This window comes from Psammomys obesus, unplaced genomic scaffold (assembly GCF_907164565.1).
Source record: "Psammomys obesus unplaced genomic scaffold, mPsaObe1.curated_primary_1811, whole genome shotgun sequence".
Taxonomy (NCBI): Eukaryota; Metazoa; Chordata; class Mammalia; order Rodentia; family Muridae; genus Psammomys; species Psammomys obesus.
In genome coordinates this window covers 27,984,914-28,002,739 of record NW_026596051.1, presented here as the reverse complement: position 1 = coordinate 28,002,739, position 17,826 = coordinate 27,984,914, and the positions used below count along the sequence as shown (strand labels likewise).

At 44.9% G+C, this 17,826-nt stretch overlaps 1 protein-coding gene across 1 annotated transcript; it reads left to right on the top strand.

Moving 5' to 3' along the window:
* Positions 1-15,992, top strand: Qdpr (quinoid dihydropteridine reductase). The gene is made up of 7 exons (XM_055624137.1): positions 1-192; positions 2,559-2,651; positions 6,002-6,098; positions 6,956-7,096; positions 11,361-11,469; positions 12,821-12,904; positions 15,372-15,992. The coding sequence occupies exons 1-7, from the start codon at positions 97-99 to the stop codon at positions 15,475-15,477; spliced, it is 726 nt and encodes a 241-aa protein (XP_055480112.1). The 5' UTR covers positions 1-96; the 3' UTR covers positions 15,478-15,992.
* The last annotated feature ends 1,834 nt before the right edge of the window (positions 15,993-17,826 follow it).

Genomic DNA, 17,826 nt, shown 5'->3' with positions numbered 1-17,826 from the left:
TGGCCAGCCTTCTTGAGTTCCGCGTTGGTTTAGCGGAGAGCAAAGGAGGGCGTTCGGGTTTCGCGTTCAGCACGGCGGGAGCCTGTCAGGAGCAGGATGGCGGCTTCGGGCGAGGCGCGCCGGGTGCTGGTGTACGGCGGCAGGGGCGCTCTGGGCTCGTGCTGCGTACAGGCCTTCCGGGCGCGCAACTGGGTAATGCTGCGGGACAGCCGCTGCCAGCGGCAGGCTCTTGGCTTGGATGGTTCGGGTGGGGGTGCGGGGATCGGGGACTGCCGGCCCTGTGCACCCGAGACTAGGCAACACGCGTTTGCACCAGTCTCCTCTGGGCCGCAGGTGCCCGGCCTTTGCCCTGAATGGAGTGTGAGGTGTAAGTACTCCCTAGGGCTCCTCCAGGCCCAGAAGGTCCGGCGTGACTCGGGAGGGAAGAGGAGCGGTGTGAGAGAATTGGGAGAGGAAAAGGCAGAAGACTGGGAGACTCTCCACTAAGTTACTAGCCTAGTGACCTTGAATTGATTACCTAATGCCCGCTAGCCTCAGTTCCTTCAAAAATAAAACGACAATAATGTTCCTATTTACTTTTGGGCCAGTCGTGATAAGTGAGATAATAGGTAAAAGCCGTTTAAATGCCAACTGTTACCGACACGTTAGCTAATTATTACCCTTGTTGCTTTAGCCCTGTTGGAACTGGCAGTCGAAGGCTCAGCCCAACAGCTGCTGACATCTTTACTTAGTACACGGTATTTCAAATACTGTGCCTAGTCAGCTCTCTAGGAGGGTGGCAAATGGGTGCATAGCTGATCTTGGCCCCTGCCTTTTAGTAGGAATCAGCATGGCTCAGCATTGGAGACTTCTAGAGTCAGCCCTGGGGTTTAATGCACCTTCCTGTGAATTTAGGTAGCAAGGGATCCCCTGAGACCACAGGGACAGACACAGGATTTTGTTTTGACTTAAGCGTGGTAGAAGAATAATTCCACTACCTGTTAGAACATTGGAAGACCGGGATGTCTTCTACAATCTGCAAAGATGGAGAGTGGAGACAAAAGCAGCAATGAAGGCATGAGGTGTGTCTGCCTCTACTGGGCCCTGTACTCGTACACATCAGCTCTCCCTGACTCTAACTTCATTGGGCCTCCTGTGCCGGTTGTCTTTTATTGTCACATTGGCAACCTAGAGGTACTCTGGAAGAGGCAGCATCGATTGATGAATTGCTCAGATCAATCTGCCTGTGGCCATGTCTGTGAGAGTTAGACTTGGTGGATGGTTGATGTGGGAGGACTTGGCCAATTATGGGTGGCACTATGCCTAGGAGGCAGCTGAGCATGAACCAGGTGCCATCCAGTTAAACATTGTTCTTCTTTGGCTTCTGCATTGAGTCTGATGTGCTAATTTACCCCTAATTCTGTTTCCCTTTCTTTCCCCGATCCCTGGACAGGGTTGGGGCGCAGCTGACTTTGTCTCAGTGTTATTCCCCATGGTTTGTGGTACACAAGTAATGAGTGTTGAATGATGCTGTAATTGCCCTAAAGGTAGATACTGACATCTTGGCTTTTCAGTCTGAAGGACCTGGAGGTTTCTGAAGAAAAGTTCAGTGATGGCAGGAGTGAACATCCTCCATCTCATTTTGTTCTTACTAACCCTGTTAATTATTCACCTGCTTTCTACGGTGAGGGAGACTGCCACTTTGTGGCAGAGGCAGCATTAATTCCTGAACTGGACATCCACACTGCATGCCCAGCTGTCTCTGCTGCAGAGCAGGGGTCTTCAATAGGACAACTGGATTTCCATGCGTCTCTGTGAATTACGAAGAGTTTTACATTTTGAGATGGTTCTATACAGTGAAAAGAATAACGTGTAACATGCATAGTTTACATTTCAGCATCTGCCATTTTCTGGATGACTCATTCTTTCCCTTCCAACTCCGTGTTGTTTGTAGCTGTGCTAGCTACTGTGCTAGCAGGTTTAAGGATTTGTGGCAGAGATCACAGAGTGACCTCCGGTGTCTCTAGCTTCATGTAGGGTTTGTTTTGAGAGTGCAGCAGAGAAGGGACTGTGTTCGGAGCACTCTGAGCTGTGATGAAGTGTGATGGAAGGTGGACCAACTGCAGGCAGTCCCTGAAGTTTGTCTGGGAGATCAGTTGTTATTTCCTTTCTCTGGTGGGTTTTTGTTTACATGTTAAGTACCCAAAAAATCTGAAATGCTTCTAAATCTTAAGCTTTTAAAGGGCTGTATATATTATGCCCCAGATGGGAAGTTTAATGCTATGAAACCTGTTAGTGTTCAAGGCTATTAAAAGTACTGTGTAAAATTACTTTTAGACTGTGAGTAAACAATGTATATAAAACATGTCAAGTTTGTGTTTAGACTTTAGTCCCATCCCCAAGGTGAGTATGTGCAATTATTTGAGATTGAACCCCAAGTTGCAAACTGGAAACATTTCTGGTCCCATGTATTTCAGTTTGAGCCTGGTCACTTTCTCGATGCTCCCATTTCTGGGTGTGGCTCTTTAGAGAACTAACAGCTCACTGACTCTTCCCAAAATTGTTTTTTTTTGCTTCAGTGGGTCGCCAGCATCGACGTGGTGGAGAACGAAGAGGCCAGTGCCAGTGTCATTGTTAAAATGTCAGACTCATTTACAGAGCAGGCTGACCAGGTAACTCTAAAAGAGCCCTCGTGGTGACAGGAGAGGCCCGGGGGGGGGGGGGTTGCCCTGGCTGTGCTCTTTGTCTGCCAATTCTGAAATCCTCTAGAGGAAAACTTAGAAAAGGTGAAAAACAAAAGTAAAAACAAAGCTGAATTCGAGGATTCAGTTCTTACTGGCTTATTATGCCAAGTTTCCTTGTCTTTAGTATGCATGCTGTGTATTACTGCTTTTGCATGTCTTATGTTTTATATTTGTTGTTGTTGTTTTTAAAAAATGTTCTTTAAGTACTTTGTCTCACTTAAACACTTTGCTGATCTATAATATTTTATTTTGTTGGTTGGCTGTGGCTTTCTTAGTTTCTCTATTGTATACTTGAGGGTTTTTTTTTCTTAAATTAATTTTTTTCCTTTACTATTTAACAAGAACAGAGTGGCTAAGCATCTTTGTAGGTCTGATATATTTTGAAAAGTGAAGTTACCCTGGTTCAATGCATAAATACTAACAGGACATATTATTTTCAGTTATGAAATTATGTGCAAATTGTAAAACAGGAAAAATAATAAAACTCTAGAAATAATAAATAAATGGTAAGATCACCTTTCCTCCAAGAGACTGCTACATCTCAGAAGGAATGCCATTGCCAATTTGATGGTTGTCTTAGATGTTCTTTAGTAGTCCTGCCTCTGGAGCAGCCCTTCTGACATGCTGCCTGTAAGACTCAGGCCAGTGCTCCCACCCTCGTTCCCAAGGAAGTAACCACTCCCTTCTCTGTTTTCAGAACTACTGGATGGGCAAGCAAGTGGGTCATTTCATAGTGGGTTTCACTAGGTTTTATCCAGTAAGTGACAGTCTGAGAAGGTAGTTAGTGCTATAGATAGGACAAGAGTTTCCTGACACAAACTCAGTCTGTAAGTAGGTCTGCTTTGTTGTAGACCCACCTTCTCTGGTGGTCTCAGCACTGGCTGAGGTTTCATGTTCCTTGACCATTTTAAACCCCAAATGTGGGAAAGATGCGCAGGAAGATCTCAGTCTTTGCCCAAAGTCACGCAGATAGGAGGGTGACACGCTGAGGTTTGAGCCTGGGCAGTGGACTTTATGGTTGTGCTCTTACCTAATGAGCCAAACTGCCTGAAAGCAAAATAGCACCCTGTGGGAAAAGCAATAAAAGCTAAACTCATGAGAAGAGCAATGCCTGGTCTTGGGGAGCCATAGTCCTTCCAGGTGTGGTTTCTGCTTTCAGTGTCTTCTCAGTTCTTATTTAATATAAGTTCTGTTGTCAACGTGGGCTTATCTACTTATTATCATTATTGCTATTGTCGTCATCAGAGCGAGGGAAGAAAAGGAGGTAAATGGCTGACTGAATGAATGAGAATGTTAATGTAGGCGCACAGCCGTAATTGATGTATGGCGACCAGAAGGTAACTTTTGGTAGTCAGTTCTTGCCTTCTACCACTGTATACAGGGGTCTAACTCAGCTAACAGGAAGCACTTTTATTTGCTAAACCATTGTGTTAGCCACTATATAGGTTTTTGAATGTCAAATTATCCACACTTGAGACTTGCTGATCGAATGTATCAGCAGGGCAAAATGCCTTATTATAATCTTAGCTTTTCAAATCTCTACTTCCTTTCATCCATTGTGAATTTCTGGGCCAACTACATGATACTTGATTTTGAATTTCAAGGCACCAGATAAGGAAATTTAATCCTAACACATGGGAAATTGGTCTCCTGGTCAAGAAATTCATCTAGGGACAAGAGATGCAGAAGCGAGAAGAGAATTGAATCTCTAGAAGACTCTTGGGCAAAAAGCAAGATATAAGAGGCTAGAATGTGGAATTGCCTTACCTTATTGAAAGAATGAAGCAGGTGTTAAAGAGCCAGAGAGTTTATAGTTGCAGTGCTTCTAGAAGAGTAGGTCAGGTGGCATGGGTTCTGTGCCCATCCAGATGGTGCAAGCTCAAGCAGTCAGGGTCTAGGTTCTTGCTAAAGAGACTTGGCTTCTGAAAGAAGGGAGGGGCCTCTAGGATTGTCCAGGGCCACGGGAAGGTCAACAAATAATGTGCCAGATTAAGTAAAAGGCACAGGATTCTAGACTCTGCGTAAAAGGGAAGCACTAGGTATGGAGTGCAGGAAAAGCTTGATTTTCACTGGCCAAGCATTCCCTTTGAAGGAACAACTTGAGTCTTCAGAAAAGCAGGAATGGTTCAGTGGAAGTGTCGCTGGAGAGACATTGGGTCTTGAGAGTTTTCCAAAGATGGAGCATATTGAACACCTTAGAGGCACTACTGCAGACATTGCAGCGAATAAGAGCCACAGTGGCTGGCCGGCCAGTATGGCCTGCCTGTCAGATTGCCCTTTAACACATATAATGAGAGTGAGTGGATACGTTGTACTTGTACTCAGCACAAAAGCACAAACTAGCATTTTGCTGTTGCCTTTTTTTTTTTTTTTTTTTGCTCTTGTGTTTCTTAATAATATTTCTTTGTTGTGTTGAAGTGGTTTTTGTTTTGGGTGGGGTAGGGTGAGTGGAATGGACCTTTCTCAGATCATGAGTCTATGATTCCTGAGGAAAATCTGGAAAGGCACATACCAGAACTTTACCTGTTTGTCACGAGGTTTAGCAGGGAGTCATATGGAGGAAGAGAGGGGTGGGATTAGAGGGAGAGGAGCCCCACAGGAAACCAACAAAACTAAAAGATCTGAGCCCAGAGAGTCCTGCAGAGACTGATGTACCAACGGAGGACCATGCATGGAGAGGACCTAGACTCCCTGCTCAGAGATGGCTGATTGGAAACTCAGTCTCCATGTAGATTTCTGAGTTAGGGGATCAGGGGCTGTCTCTAGCATAACTCAGTTGACTGTTCTCTGATCATTAGCCCCTGATGATGCAGCGTTGCTAGGCCATGGAGGAAGAGGATCCAGGCAGTCCTGATGAGACTTAACAAGCTATGGACAGATGGCAATAGTGGAGAACTCCCCCTTTCAGTGGACTAGGGGAAGAGGGAGGGAGGGTGGAACTGGGTGAGTTGAGGGAGGGGCTTTCAATTGGGATATTTAATGAATAAATTGTGAAGAAAAATTTTAAAAATTAAAAACCTTTTTTTCTCTTTATTATTTGATTCCAGGAAGTGTTTATGTCCCTGCTTTTTACAATGTTTATGCAGTGGCAGTATTTTATGAAAGTCATATTGAAGGTTGTTGGCTTTACTATCCAAAATGTGCAGACCTTCTTCAATCTAATTTCCTGAGCCAATTGCTAGGTTTATAAACTGGCTGAAAAAGAATAGAAAGAGAAAACAAAAATCCGTTTCAGCTCACCTTCCAGTTTGTGCATCTTTGTGGCTCTTTTGTTTAAGGTCACTGCTGAGGTTGGAAAACTCCTAGGTGACCAGAAGGTGGACGCAATTCTCTGTGTGGCTGGAGGATGGGCTGGGGGCAATGCCAAATCCAAGTGTGAGTCCTTTTCCAAGTTAATTATTGCTTCTGCTCTACTCTTTGTCTAGCTGTCATGGCTCTGGTATAGCTGAAGCCGCAGGCCCGCTGGTTTTCTGTTTGTCTCTTAGGATCCTTCCCACAGCCCTGCCTCTTCCTTTGATTTGTGATGATAGGAGTGGGTAATTTGTAGGGATTGAACTACTCACAGTTCTACAGGCTGGGAAGTTCAGAGGCCATGAACTTGGTGTTTAGTGAGGGTGTTCTTCCAGCATTACACCATGGCGGAAGGTGGGAGGTCAAGATAGCCTGAGAGCTAGGGTTGGGGAGACTGACAGTGTGACACGTGTAACCACCTGTGCCTTCCGAGTCTCTGGAGTCTCTGGCAGGGCTAGAGGGCTAACACAGCTGTGAAACAGTTGCTGTTTCAGCCCTCTTTTACAGATTTTTAAAGGCTCTCATTAACTTTATCCATGAAAATGTAACTGTAAAAACTCTCTTTATGGCTGTAGGCTGATTGTTTCATGGATTTTTATTGTGAGTAAATGCCAGAATAGGGATAGGAATTCCTATTATGAATCCAATGGCCTTCCTCAAGTAAAATCATTTTGAAACCGTGACAGTCTGGTGAGTCTGCTGACCCCAGATTCATTTGCTAAAATTTATTGGCTGCAAATTTGGCAGTTAGCAGGCGAGAAAGCCAAGACTCTGGAGACCTGTGCCCTGTATTGAATTTGTGCCTCTGACCATTGAGCCCTGTGCTGCTCTTATTAGACCCCGGTAGACTGTCAGGGCCTGGAGGGCTCCCTGTAGTACAGGCCAGTGTGAGTGTCTTCTCTGGAAATGATGAGCCCACATTTTTTTGTCCTTTTCCCCAGCACTCTTTAAAAACTGTGACCTGATGTGGAAGCAAAGTATATGGACATCCACCATCTCCAGCCACTTGGCCACAAAGCACCTGAAGGAAGGAGGTCTCCTGACCCTGGCTGGAGCCAAAGCTGCCTTGGATGGGACTCCTGGTAAGCCTTCATTTTTCCACATGTGCAGTGTGATTCTCCTGCTGTAGCTATTGGATACATCTTGTGTTGAGGAGGTGCAGATCCCTTAGGACCCTAAGGGGCCTTCCCATTGGGTGGATTGACTGTAGTCTTAATCTTATCCCCGGGAAGGATCCTGGCAGATGGATTCTTGACCCTGATTCTCTGACCAAATTTCTGCCACAGTTTCTTTAATTGTAAAGCAGTGACAATATGACCTAACTTAAGAGCAACCACAGAGTTGTTGAGACATAGATAGTGTCTACAACACAGCAGGCCTTACTATATCCACACCAAATATCAAGTATGATTATATATACTTTCCACTTCACACATTTTGTTGAATCCTGGTGTAGGCATCATTGTTACCTTTTCAGTTTGTTGCTTAGGAAAACAAAATTTAGAGAGTTAAATAAATTGCCTACATTTATTTACTATGTAGTTAATATATTTTGAATCAAACCCCTGATCATTTCTAAATTGTGCGCTATTTTCATTCTACCACGAAGACCCTTTCTTTTGCATTTCTTATTCCCTGTATTTGTTTGCTGGGGCTCCATGCCTTGGCTTGCTCAACCAACAGACACGTTTCCTAACAATTCAGGAGGTGAGATATCCAAGACCAGGATGTTGGTAGGTAGGTTTTGAGGCCTTACTCACTGGCTTGCATCCTGAATGATCATCCCATTATTTGTCTGGGTTCTAGTTCTACTCCTTAGAAGCACTTGGTCATTCCAGATGAGGGCTGCACCCTAGTGACCTCACTTTAACTTTAACTTAATTACCACTGTAAAGACCCTGTCTCTAAGTACAGTAACTTTCTAAATTAGAGGGGGTTAGGACAGCATACAAAGTTGGGTGACAGGGTACATTTTAACTCATACATTTAAGTCATTCATTTAGGGCCAAGGCTAAAGGGCTTTAAGTAGGGGACAGAAAGGGGTGGGCAGTAAGTCTCATCTGTACTACCTGGGTTTAAAGTGTATAGTTTTAAAAATCTAAGTGGTAGAGAATTGGGGCACCTTCTCAGTTTTAATGTAACTCACTGAACCACGAGTCTCTTGCTAATTAGTAATTTCTTGCTGCTCATTGCATTTCACAGCGCATAAGAGCTAGCAGGTCTATGGCTTTTGCAGTAATTAAAGCTGTGTAAATGTTAGATGTCTGTCTGGTTGAAAGCTGGTTTTTATTAAAGGTGACATAGGGCAGAAGCACCAGAAAGTAAATAAAGAAATGAGTAATAGATTGACATTTAAAAAACAAAAGCCCAGGACTGAAAGACTAATTTTTCTAAAGGACAAAGCAGGCTCCCGTTTCCTTTGGTTTATAAGTACAGATGGTTCCACATTATAGTTCATCTTAATGATCCTTCTGCTCCGCAGCTATTCTGGGCTGTGATTGGAAGCCACTCTTGGACTGTATGATCATGTTATAATTTGCAAGAAAGCATTCATCATAATTATATGCAGTTTTTTTTATATTTTGCAAATGATTTCATACCTGTGTTGTTCTGTTGACTTAAGCTGGTTGCTGGTTGCTCATTTCTTTCCCCCCAAAGCTTCCCAGCCCTTATAGTGTTGGAGTGGAAAGTTAGAGAGCTCCCTGTCCTTTGCTGAGTTTGTTGTATTTTAAACCATCGACTTCCTACCCTCTGATTAGACAGAGAAGCTGAGGATGGTGAAATATGCCTCCAAGGAACTTCTTGAGACCTTGACCCTCTTTGGCAATCAGTGCTGTTGCTGAAGCTGGTCAGAGATTGGTTCCTGGACTGGTCTGTCTGGACTTGGGGTGCTTCTTTAGCTATTGCATTTGCAGGCCATCAGTGACAATAGCATCCCTGACCTCAGTCAGCAGAGCCTCAGTGAGTTGTAGGAGAGGAAGCTTAAGGGAACCTGTGTGCTGTGTCAAGATGTGCTCAAAAGGAATGCCCTGAACATTACAGTTTTTGATGCATGGTATACCTTGGTAAATTGATTTTTAAAGTGTGAGATTTTAGGCATTCTGTGAGTATGCCTGATATTTTTTGACTCACCAGAGGTACTTAGAAAATAGGAAAATGATTGTCCCTTGATTACAGGTGAGAAAAGCCTTCATGATTCTAGGTGGCTTATGTGAGACTACCTGGCTGGGAAGTGAGGCCTGAGCTGGCAGATGGCAGGTTGATCTGAATGGTATAGTGACTGTTGACTGTGTGTTGAGGGCCCGCCACAGCAGCAGGGAGCAGGAAACCTGTGCTGCTAAATTACTATCTAAGCAAATGCTCTGGGTGAGTCAACTGGAGAAAACAAGAAAGGAGAGAAGATTCTGTCCCTGAAAACAGTCTGTGGAGGGGCTGATGTGATCAGGGGCTCACAGAACTTCAGGGAGAAGGTGGATGGCCATGTATTCTTTTTATTTGTGTGCGTTTATTAGCCTGTTTTAGCCAGTGCATGTAGGAAACATTCACATGGTGCTGAAAGACATACACTTAACAGGGAGGCTGGTGCCTGCTCTACTGCCGATCCCTACAGGACGCCCCAGGTACAGTCAATTGTCGATGTCAGTCATCCTTTGCAAGCATCTGTATGTGTTCCTTCTGTGCATCCACAGCACACCTCTGTTTCCATTCACACATTTTTATATTAGACACAGTGTTTTTAAGACAGGGTTTCATCTTGTGTATGCAGTCTGGAATGGACTTGAACTCACATTTCAATTGCTGGGATGACAGTGCCACCGTGACCACCACATTCATATAAATAAAAAAAATATCTTGAGGGCTGGGGAAATGGGCTATCTGGGTAAAGGCACTTGCCACCAAGCCTGATGACCTGAATTTGATCCTCAGGACTCTCGTGATGGAAGGAGAGGAACAGCTTCCACAAGCTGTCATCTGATTTCTATACATGTGCTATGCTGAGAGCACACGTGCCCAGTCTCTCTCTTACACACACTAAAACAAACAAACAAATTCCTCTCTCTGAGGCTGGCATGGTGACTCATGCTAGTAATTCATAGGCAGAGGTAGGATTGCTACAAGTTTGTGGTCAAGCCACTCTCCATAGCTGGTTCTTCTCTAGCCAGCACTACATAATGAGACCCTGTCTTAACAAACAAACAGCAGTTGGAGAGATGGCTCGGCAGTTAACAGCACATGATACTCTTGCAGAGGACCTAAGTTGGGTTCCCAGTTCTCACACCAGGCAGCTCACAACCGCCTGTAACTCCGGCTCCATGGGAACTGAGGCCCTGGGCTTTCAGAGCTCACTGCACTCACGTGTAGTGGTGGCTGGTGGCCAGGAGGGCTGCTGATGCTCCTTGAATCACAGAGCTGAGGACTCAGTGTGTGCCCTTGACTTTCAACCTGGATCCAGGGTTTTTACCCTTGGAGCCTTGCATTTCTTCATGTGCCTAGCACTGAATCTGGGGATTCTTGGTCAGAGGAGGCTCAGTGCCATATGAAGGGTAAGTGGGGATTTGGTGCCTGGAAGCAAACAATCCCTTTTGAGCACCAGCCTTTATAGGCAGCAGGATGATGGTGATGAGCATGAAGATTATATACAGAAATAATGTTGTGGTTAGAGCTGGGACAGGCAGCCATGTCAGAATATAGTCTGTTGCTCTGTATGTTGGGAATGCCCCAATGGACAGTAGATTCCTGCTCCCCAGTGAAAATGAGTGTGCTGGTGAGGATACTGTTAGTGGTGCTGAATAGGAGGGAGCGTGTGGGAAAACACCTTCCTCTGTGTTGCGGGGCAGGCCCTTAGGCAAGCCTGCACTTGCAAAGCCAAGCTCTCCTCAGCTCAGCAGTCCCTGCACCACCTGCACCCTCTGTGGCCTCCCTGGCTTTTTCCAGGTCGATTTCCTCTTTGGTCCTCCTTGCAGCCCTGGTCATGGGTTGAGGTGTGAGTTGCCACTTTTGTGTGCACGTGGATGACCAAGGCTAGAGACTCTGTGACCATTGCAGTCATCAGGAAGGCAGGCTCGGACGTGAGACCTTTCATACTTATCGTGCCTTCCGAGGAAGAGGAATGGCTAGTGGCACCAGTGCCCTTTAAAAACATGCATTCTTGGAAACTGGCAAGAGGCCACACTCCTGCCCACCTGTCCCATCACCTTTCTCTGTTGTTATTTTGGTAGGACTAGTGAGGATATCCTGCTAGCGAGGATGCTGGACAGAGCTATGGCCTAAGTTTTAAGGGAACAGAGAGGCTGAGGAGATAGCATCTAACATCATTGTAACCAACTGTTTTCTTCACTTTCCCAGGGATGATCGGCTATGGCATGGCCAAGGGCGCCGTCCATCAGCTCTGCCAGAGCCTTGCAGGGAAGAACAGTGGCATGCCACCCGGGTCGGCTGCCATTGCTGTGCTCCCGTAAGTGTGTGGGAGTTCTTATTACTCCTTGCCCACTACTGAGTGTTGACGTTTTTGAGATCTCTTTTTATCAGGGCTTTGAGTGTTTGTCACCAAAGGCCCTTAAGCTCCTAGTGTAGCGTATTCTCTGCTACTGTACAAGATACCCTAGGCTGGGTATTACAAGCCACAGAAGTGTACTGAGTGAGCACGGTTGTGTAGGCCGGAAAGTCCAAGTTGAGGATACCAGCAGGGTTGGTTTCTGGTGAGAACCTGTTCCTAGATAATACCTTCTCTGTTCTCTGAGGGGCTTCCTCAGGCCCTTCTGCAAGCGTCCCAATTTATCTACGGGACCACACCCTGGCCTGATTATCTCTTAAGGACCATACTCTTGTTACACTGCAGGCTAGGTTTCAGCCTAAGAATCTGGGCAGGGAGGCCCATTTAACTCATGGCAGTATTTCGGGGTTTTGATAATCTGTCTTGAGGGATGAAGGGTCTGTCTGTTTTGCCGCTTTTGTATTTTCTTCTCTTCCCCACTCTTTTAAAGCCTACACAGTTTATTTTACATTGTATAGTGCTGTTTTCACATTGCTATACAGTCAGTGTGTCTGAGTACATGTGTGAGTACAGGCATGGGCAGCAGTGTGGGGAGGTTATGTAGGAGATGATGGGAATGCATGGGGACATTTCTAACTCACCAGAAAGCAAATCCCTTGTCAGCTGTCTCAGGCAGAGGCTGCTGCCTTGGACATGACATGTTCTTTCTCAGTGGAAGAATTCTAGTGCCAACTGGCTTCTTCTTGCTTCCTGTCCTATAAATGGTCCCTGGGGCAACCCAGGGACTGGCTTGCTTTCCAGTCCTTCACTTGAGAGGTTTTATGAGGTGTCCCATGGCTGTCCTGACTGATGTCTGAAGGTTTTGTGCCAGTTCTGTATTCTCTTCTTGGAAGGCAGCCACATACTTAAAAATAATATTTTTACAATTTTGATATTTTGAGGAATATTATTTACATAAATCCTTAGAAATGACTCTGCCATACTTCAGAGAGTACATGGGGACTTAATAAGGCAGTTACTTTTGACACAGGCTGTATTTGACATGAAGATAAAATGTGACTCTCCCTATTTTGTTGTCTGCCCCACGTGTGAGTCACAAAGAGCCTTATTGGATTCCTCTCAAATGTGATTTTTGTTACTGTGGACAGCTTGCTGGTCTCTGATTATCTTGTCTGATCTCTCCATGTAAATGTCACGCTCAGTGCCAGAGGCTCCCAGTGGTGATGCTGTGTTTGTCTTTTCATGGTCAAGAACCAGACTCCTGTTATTACAAAGACGATGCACAAATGACACACTTATCTCTACACTGCAGGGTTACCCTGGATACTCCGATGAACAGGAAATCAATGCCAGAGGCAGACTTCAGCTCTTGGACACCCTTAGAGTTCCTGGTTGAGTGAGTATCACAGGAGAGGCAGTGACTAAGCAGCCTCTAATCTTTGTTCCTTGCCATTTGGGGACTCTCAGTGATCCTGGTTGAGGTTCTGGGGCTCTGAGGGCCTGAGGTAGCTGGACTTGGAGAAGAGCAGTTGTGTGGAGGGGTTAATAGCCCTGAGAGGAGTCCTGACTCCTTATCTCTTTCTGATCAAAGTGAGCATATTTGTAAACTGCCCTAGAACACAGATTGTTGCCTGTGTAAGGAGGGTCCATGATGATTGCAGAGAATGAAACATGGTGATGTGTGTTAAGTACTTGGCAGTGTGTCTGACCCATAGCAAATGTTCAGTAACCCCTGTCTCCAGGATACCATTGGTGATGTATCCAGGAGCAACTCTGAGGCAGGAAGATAGGAGGACCTGCCAGTCATATGTCTCAGTCATTGCTGAGCCACAGGTGTATGGTCTTAGTTTACACAATCTTAGTCAACTGTGAGTGAACCTGGAAACAGTTTGAAAGCTCACTGGACAAGGAGGTGGTCTTACTTTTTGGTGTTTCCTTTATCTCAGTTCCTTAAAGCTTTCTTTAGTAAGTCTGGGTTTACTGGGCACCTACCATAGCTAGGTGCTGCCTTCGTATGGGAAACCTAAGTCACTGTTCCTACAGGAGATGGCCTTCCCTATGGTGCCAGGGTCATAGCTGCTTTCATGGCTGCACTGGGTGTTTGCGATTCTGACCTACTGTTAGAACTCATTTAAACTGAATGTAGAGAATTTATATATGTTTGGAACAAGTACCCACATAGTGCTAGTTAGGTGCTAAGCACTATTCTAAACATTTTGTATTATTTGTGTGTGTGCACATACGTGCCTGTGTGCATGCGCACGCCTGCTAATCTTATGGTAGGCTGGGAGTCACGCTTTAACGCTTGATTGAAAAGAGAAGTTGAGAAGACACCTTGCTTTGGCTTCTGATTGCTTTTACATTTCTCTTTAAAGGCCAATATTTCTACAATGCTTGAGTGACATATTAACCTAGAATCTAGACTCTGGACCCAACACTGAGGCTCCTGGGTCTGAATTCATGCCCAGTTACAGACAAAGGCTGCCAGGCACCCTTTGCTTCATCATTCAGTTTACCCACTTGAAACTCACTTGAACAAATTATTTTCTTTATCACCCATGGTATGCATGCCTTCTCTCTCTTCCATTCCACACTGCTGGGGAGGCCTAAGGCAAGACAGACATGTGTGATGAATATAGAAACCTGAAACTTCCAAATGGCATTTCTGACTCTCAGAGACACCCAGCTCAACCCTAGCCCCAGAGATGGGGCCATGACCAGTGAGAGTATTTCAGGATGTTTTAGCAGTGCTTTGGGTTTTGAGTCCATACACTTTTCCTAGCTTGTACAACGTCTAGAGAAGAAGCCTGAGTGTCTGACAGCTGACTATCAAATCTAGTCTACAGGGTTGCACATTGGAATCACAGAGTGTTCCAAGAGCCAAGCACTTTTCCTTTTAGAGGTCTGAAATCCTGGCAGTGGATCTTCAGGTGGATGTTGCTCAAAAGTAAATGTTTCACTGTTAGAAACTGTCATCTGCTTGTTGCTGTTTCTTGCAAAAGTTTTGAGTCTTTTTTTTCTTCCTGATTTTTAAACTTTATAAACAGGGTCTTCCTTCTGTTCCAGGAAGGCTTGGTGTCCTATCTCTACACAGAACTAGTTTTTTTTTTTTTTTTAATCTCAATCTATTTTACTATAACAGCATGCTTTTTATGTTTTGCTTTGGATGCTCCACACACTTTTGCTAAAATTGAAGGATGGGTTTGCATTCTTTTTAAACTCGAGAAGGAATAAAGTATCAGATGGCTTTCCTTATCTGTGTGTTCTCATGTGCTACTTCAGCCAACTTCACATCAAAAACATTGATAGACATGCTTCTATGCTGTGTTGGAGACTTTCCCCTTGTCATTATTCCCTAAAGACAGTACAATTTTAGCAGCTGTTTAGTACGTAGCATGTGTGTTAGATGAGATGCTGTTAATAATATGGAGGTAATTTGGGGAGTATCTGGGAGATTGTGTGTGGGTTACATGTAGATAGCATGCCCTCTTATTTAAAGGGTCTGACTGACCTTTGAGGATGCCAAAGTCCTCAGCAATCTGGGAACCTGTAGGTACTCAGGGTCACGTGTATGGTGCATATGTCTGTCTCTCACAGTTAATCATCTAAAATTTGTTACAGTCATACTACTGTGCTGTGAAACATTTTGACCATTTAGAAAAAGGCAAAGGTGAAAGCTAAGATTACATTAATTCCGAGTCAGGCACTGAGCTTAGGGGACCTGTCTATGTGTCCCTGAATCCTTAGTGGCTTTCTCATAGCTCCTCCTAGAAACCACCCTTCACACCCAAGGCCACTAGTATGAATATTAGCATATGCCCAGAGTTTGCTCTAAGAATGTAAAATATCTCTTCTTATTCTAGAACCTTCCATGACTGGATCACTGGGAACAAACGGCCAAACTCAGGAAGCCTAATCCAGGTGGTAACTACAGAAGGGAAGACAGAGCTTACGCCAGCATATTTTTAAGCCTCGTCTCAGTGCCTGGGAGGGCCCTCCTGAAACATCACTAATGTGTTTGTGTCATCACAACTGGCCCCATGTTTTCTGTATTCTGTTTGTGGTACTGATAACCAGTCCCATTTGTCTCTTACATAGCGTTTCCTATGCTGTTCAAGGATGGCGTGGTGTCTATGGAAAATGAGCAGAGGCCCGTAGGTCGCACTGTTAGTGCTGAGGGCCCAGGAAGGTGTGTGGGCAGGATGCATCATGGCATCCTGGATTGCTTTGGAGACCCCTCTGATAGTCCTCTTATTTTTTGCCATTTGGGGCACTTTGAAGTCCAACTTGTTTTTTAATTCCATGTTGGTACCACGTAGTTTTTGTGGCCTGAAGTTGAACTGCCTTGAAAATTCTTTTGTGATATAGGCAAAACCCAGTGGACTCTGTCATGGCATCCTTTTGTGTCCCAGCCTAGGCTAAGTGTGAGGAGAACCACTTGTGAGTGTTTGTCGTGTTTTCCCTAATAAACACACTTCATGTCTTGTGTTGTCTTTTTCTTTCAAGTCCCGACTTACACACAGTGGTCCTAGGTGACCGGAAGCATAAGGTACGGAGTCTTCTCTCCCAGTGTCTTAAAAGAGGGTAGAGTCGATCTGAGATGAGTGTTTTCCACATGGCAACACTGGCTCCAGCCTGTCATTTGCACATGACTTAAGGGTGGGATGGCTTCATGAGATCAGACCCTCTGGTTAAGGACTTAGGATGTAATCCAGTCTGATTAATACACAGATGGGGAAACTGAGGCCCAGATAGATGATTAGCATCATCATTGCCAGGAGGACTTGCATAAGCTCGGAATTCCATCACCAGAGGGTCAGCAATTATTAAGGCTTTTAGTTTGCTTTCTCTTTTCGTGAAATGAGATCCTACCAGCCATTTTAAGGCAAGGGCTTCAGCATTTAGGATACAACTCTGGTGTACAGCCATCACCTCTAGTTCCAAAGAATTTTCATTGGCAAGGTCAAATCCAGGGCTCTTAAGCAGTTCTCAATGTCCCACTCTCTCTGGCTCTTGGTCAGCACCTGTCTTCATTTAGTTCAGTGGATCATTCTGCCTTGGGTATTCATAAAGAGGCAGTCATAACATCTGACATTTTCACATAGCATGGTCTCCTTACTCTCCCTTTCTAAACCATGTATGAGTACAGTTCTGATGATGGGTGAATAATACTCGTATCAAAAGATATTTTTTCCATCCAATTTACAAGTGGACACACATTTGGTCTCTCTTCCAGCTGATTTGACTAATGCCATAAACGTTCATATACAAGTATTTGTACTCTGTCATTGGTCAGTATAGGCAAAAAGGGGTGACTAGAACAGAGAGGAAATAAGCTGGTAACTGGCACTGAAGGTATGCAGAGAAGACCAAGGATTGAGTTTGCTAAAATAGAGGGAGGAGCTGGAAAGATGGTTCAGTGTTAAGAACACTGGCTGCTCTTTTAGAGGACCTAGGTTTGATTTCTAGACCTATACTGGTGCCTCCCAACCATCTGTAACTCCAGTTCTAGAGCATCTGATGCCTCCTGTGGATACCAGGTACACGTGGTGCAGACATACGTGCCGACAAGACACCCATTCACATAAAAGTGAACTTAAGAAAAAATATATATAAACTATATTACTCCATCTTGTGCTACTGCAATGGAAATTCTGGAGGCTGGATGGGCAACTATAAAGAAAAGGGGAGCAACAGAACCAAAAAAATCTGGGCGCAGGGGTCTTTTCTGAGACTGATACTTCAACCAAGGAGCATTCATGGAGATAACCTAGAACCCCTGCATAGATGTAGCCACTGGCAGCTCAGCCTCTAAGTGGGTTCTCTAGTAAGGGGAACAGGAGCTGTCTCTGACATGAACACAGTGGTTGGCTCTTTGATCACCTCCCCCTGATGGGGAGCACCCTTACCAGACCACAGAGGAGGACAATGCAGTCAGTCCTCATGAGACCTGATAGGCTAGGGTCAGATGGAAGGGGAGGAGGTCCTCCCTATCTGTAGACTGGGAGAGGGGCATGGGAAGAGAAGAGAAAGGGAAGGTGGGATTGGGAAGAGACGAGGAAGGGGGCAACAGCTGAGCTATAAAGTGAAAAAAATTGTAATTAATAAAAAATTAATTATAAAAGAGGTTCAAGGGCCTTCATATGATGAGGGGTTAAGATTTAGCGTATCAACAGTTAGGAGGCACAAATCATATCCAAAATATAGCAGACACTGATGGTGACCTGTCAGGAAGGCAAGAGAAGAAAGGACAAAGGTTGCAGTGTGCTGGGGCTAAAGAGCAAGTGCCAAGAAGAGGAGCATAGTGATGTTAATTAC